The 4,932-nt window shown below is 31.2% G+C and overlaps 1 protein-coding gene across 1 annotated transcript; it reads left to right on the top strand.

Moving 5' to 3' along the window:
• The first annotated feature begins 484 nt into the window (after positions 1 to 484).
• Positions 485 to 3,432, top strand: LOC114407482 (transcription factor PIF3-like). Its single transcript, XM_028370592.1, has 6 exons — positions 485 to 929; positions 1,014 to 1,869; positions 1,975 to 2,070; positions 2,227 to 2,292; positions 2,597 to 2,662; positions 2,805 to 3,432. The coding sequence occupies exons 1-6, from the start codon at positions 862 to 864 to the stop codon at positions 3,204 to 3,206; spliced, it is 1,554 nt and encodes a 517-aa protein (XP_028226393.1). The 5' UTR covers positions 485 to 861; the 3' UTR covers positions 3,207 to 3,432.
• Positions 3,433 to 4,932: the final 1,500 nt, after the last annotated feature.

Consider the following 4,932-nt stretch of genomic DNA (forward strand, 5'->3'; position numbering starts at 1 on the left):
GTGTGGAATATATTCAAGATAACTTGTCTGTGCATGCGTGATTCAGTTTGTTTTAAAAAGAAACGAAAAGAAACAAAACAAATACTTTATTTTATTGATAAAAAGAGAAAAAAATAATAATGTGTGTTTTAAATTTAAATATCTCCTTTTTGATGTGGGAATATGGTGTGTCAAATTCAGGGAGAAATACAAACAATCAATTTGTTTGATATATCACATATCATTAGGGAAATTTGGAATAAAAAATGTAGAGAGTTAGCAAAGGAAGGACATGAATATGATGCTGGTCCACCTTTCTCTTGCGTGACACCTAACCAGTATATAAAATGACAAAAGAGAACTTCATGAAATTTGTGGACACCTTTGAGAGGTAATTCCCGAAAAATTTATTTCGCTGAGTACTAGGAATTAAATTGTGAAATGACTTGTATGCCATCCCAACCAAGACCACATGGACTATATAGTAGTATTTATTACCCAATTCGTCTTAATTCGTAGAGCCATACATTCCCTCACACCCCCAAGATTTTGCTTTCGTACAAGAAAGAACAACCACACTACTGCCATCTCCATTATTTGAGTACTACTTTGCATCAAAGGTTCAACAATTCGTGCGTGCACAGTGCCAAATCGTGATCACAACTTAATCTGTTAGCTAGCTTCACATGTGTTGTATATTGGGCTTCACAAAGGGAGCTAGGAAGTGATTAATACTGCTATTATTTAATTATCTGCCATATATATATATATATATATATATATATATATATACTTCAAGTGTGTGGAACCCGGAAACAACTTAACAGCAAAGGTAGGGAATTGAGGCTCAATTGTTTAGCTTAATTAATTTCCTTCAATCAAATGATTCAGAAGATGTTTGACCCCAGCCGTTCTGGTATGACAAGAAGCTCCTCCCATGTAGCCTCCATGTAAGTACTAATTGCATTAATTTCATCCTTGTTATCTTTTCCTAGCTTATTGATTTTAATCTAAGAGGGTAGTTTTATTTGCAGTTATGACAATGATTTCCTTGAGTTGGTGTGGGAAAACGGTGAGGTTGTTGTACGAGGAGGTTCATCAAACAGATCACGAAAGACAAACGAGGAAAGAATACATGAAGATGCCAGCATTAACAAAAGAACAAGGTTAAACCCATTATTATACTCACTTGAAGATCACTTTCCACCTCAAAGGGACTCTGACATGAGCACTTCACACCAAAGCAATGGCCAAGATTCGTGTGGTCAATCCTCCCAAAGCAAGCTTCATGAAGAATTTGCAAACTTACTTAAGCCCGTTAGCATAGGCAATAATCACTTACAACAGTGCTTACCTTCATCTCCGCTCAAGAAACAAAGAACAGTAGATTCAACTCAAACACCACCAACACCAAAAGTGAACTTCTCCAACTTTTCAATACCTGCAGTGTTTCTCAAATCTACTACTCATCAGGGAAACAGTGCAACCCAGCAGACAAACAATCATTCATCTCCAGCAAGAATGGAGGAGATCATTGAAGCCCGCAAGGTTGAGCAATCAGTTAAAGAATCACATGGTTTTCAAAAGCAAACATCCTTAACTGTTGAAAGAAGCACAAAATTGCCAACCCCACCGGTTGATGAACACTCTGAAGCTGTTGGTCATAACTGTGGTGTTCTTGGAATTCACAGATCCCAAGGTCAACTACGTTGTGACCAAACCTCAACTTCAGAAGCACTTATTAGAGCCAAGGCAAAAGCTTATAATAATAATACTAACATGTGTCATGAACCGTTGCTAGCATCTTCTTCTGTGTGCTCGCTTGGAGCCTCCAACGACCCAAACCTTGGTCTCAGGAAACATGAGGACACTGAAACGTATTTAAGTGATGTAAGTTGGACGAAGAACCCTAGGCTATGTTTTTATCTTCTTTAAAACCCTTCGTGCATGTTAGTTAGCATCATTCTCATGAAACCCTGGATTTGTTTGTTGCAGAATGATGGAGAGCCTGAAGATATGGTAAAGCAAGATAGGGATGGTAACAGAGTCAGGAGAATCAGGAACCCTGTGGTTCATAACTTATCTGAAAAGGTGAGGAAAACGTTAGGAGATAATAAAGAAGTAGATTCCATGAAGTAGTACACCCTCAAAAATATATTTAGAAAAAATAAATAAAGATGAAGATCTTGTACATATATGTTAATTATTAATTCCTTGTAACTAAAAGTAGTTGTGGATGTTTTGCAGAAGCGAAGAGAAAAAATCAACAAGAAGATGCGTACATTGAAAGAGCTCATACCCAATTGCAATAAGGTATGTGTGTGTGTGTTTTCAGCAAGAAATAATGTATTCAATTCAATTGTATTGGTAGATTTATTTATATGGTATGTGATTACTTGCTATGGTTCTGACTAATCTCTACTTGATGTAGTCAAGTTGATTCTTAATTTCTTATAAATTAAAAAACTCGACTACATATTTGTATAGATTAGCCAAGAAGATATATGGATATATAATAGTCTCAGACTTTGTAATTAAGTAATATATCTAGTTTTTCTAGTTAGAGCTTCTTGTACTTGTTAGTTTTCTCTAAGTTGTGTCGTGCACATGTCTCTAGGTGGACAAAGCATCAATGCTAGACGATGCCATCGACTATCTGAAGACCCTAAAGCTTCAGCTACAGGTAATTTTTCAAGTCCAATATTTCTGTTGTACAAATTAATTATATATGTTTTCCTAAACTAGGCCTTAATTTACAAATATTGGAATTTGAATGAAAGTCTAAAGCATAGTGTTAATTAAGTATATGAAATGAAATGATGCAGATAATGTCAATGGGAAATGGGTTATGGCCACTTATGATGCTACCAGCTGCAACCACGGCGCATCACATGAATCCTCAGCTAGGAATGGGATTCAGGCCACCACAACTACCTATTCCACCATCACTTTCTGCTATCACAGACAACAGACTTCAGATGTTTGGTTGTTTCCCAAACCAAATACCACCCATGCCAGCAATGCCTCATGCACCTTTCTTCCCTATCATTGCAAATTCTGCCACACAACCACACTTGGCTAACACCACCAACTTGGCAGAACATTTGGCTGCATCTCTACATGGAAATGCAACAAAGCTAGCGCCACCAAGTCAGGTTTCCTTTCAACAACACAGCTGCACTAGTACTCCTACACTATCTACCCCTTTCATTTTTCCACAAAAATAGATGAAAATGTACATGAAGGGAAAATTAATTAGAGTGGTATGCATGTATGAAAATTAGATTACAGATGTTAATTAATTAAAGAAGAGTGTAAAGTTCGTTAGTTTACTCTTTTAAAAAAGATGGTACATATTTTCTTTCTGATAATAGAATATATCAGCTTTAGAATCTGACATTGTACAGTTTCATGCTTTCAGCCTTATACAATATACTGCTCCGATGTACTACCGATGAAAATCATCCACACACAAATGAGCGGACAGCATGTTTATGATAAAAAAAAAAAGAAGATACTGATAATATTATATTAATTTTAAGTTGATGGGAATGCGATTTAGGTTTATGTTTAAATCAAATAATTTTAGTAATAAATATTATATTAAAATGCGTATTAAAACTTAATTTTATTTGTAAATCAAACGTCTTATATGTACTTAATTATTTATTTCGATTAGTATTTTAGTATGCGTTTTCTGAGAAATAAATATTTATCTACAATAAATAAATAAAATATATAATTATAATATAATTAAATAATAAATATTTATATATAAATTATATTTTAAAAAAATTAAATTATTATATAAGGTTATTTTTAATTATCGACATTTTTTATGAAAAATATATTAAAATTGAATTTAGAATTATATGTAAAAGACGATAAATTTAAAGGGATAAGTGATTAAGAAAACCAAAAATACAAATAAAGATAAAAAATATAATTCAAGATGGTTGAAAAAGAATTTTTTTAGTTAATTGCAAAAGTAATGTGTAAAACGTACATTTATCAAAGAGAAAGAAAAGAATGTTGAAAATGTATAATTAAAACAATGAAGAGAGTAAAATCTCACTCTCTAAAATTTCTATTCTAATCTATAATATAAGGGTATCTTTTTAGCATTATTTATTTGTACAATTCAATTTAACTTTTCTTATGCAACATTTTATTTAATCATACTTTTAAATAATATTTTATGAATAATTATTTTAGAATATTTATAATTAAGTAAATCTAAAATTTATGAATGGGGTAACAAATTAGACTACTATAACTAAATCTCACCAACTATTGAATTGAGTACATCATTCACAACTTTAAGAAAATGTGAATTTTATCAACTCAACTATTAAATTATAACTTTATATTAGCTTATTTGTCTTAAATTTTATTAAAATTAAACAAAAAAAATACAATTAAATTATTTATATTTTAATATATTTTAAAAATTATATTAGAACAATTTTTATCATTAGTAAAAAAAAACATTTTTTATCGATATGAGATGTAAAATAATGTTAGACTAATACTATATATATATATAAGGGAACTTTCAATCTAAGTGTGTGTTGTAAAATATAACTAATCAATTAAAAGTTATTGAATACCGTAATGATTGATAACTTGTGTATATATACATAAAATATATGAAAAAGAAAGAGACAACTTTATAGTATATATCATATAATGTCCCATTAGAAGTTATTGAATACCGTAATGGTTGATAACTTGTGTATATATACATAAAATATATGAAAAAAAAAAAGAGATAACTTTATAGTATTATATAATGTCCCTTCGCTTTTACTTTTCTCTTTCTCCATACTATAAGCCGCATTTGTAGTAACTTGAAATAAAGTTAAATAATTAACATAAAAAAATCAGTGCATGCAATATTTTATATTTTCAGGGCAAAATGCCAAAAGAAGAAACGAAAACTCAAAAGACATG

The sequence above is a fragment of the Glycine soja genome, chromosome 3, assembly GCF_004193775.1.
Source record: "Glycine soja cultivar W05 chromosome 3, ASM419377v2, whole genome shotgun sequence".
NCBI lineage: Eukaryota > Viridiplantae > Streptophyta > Magnoliopsida > Fabales > Fabaceae > Glycine > Glycine soja.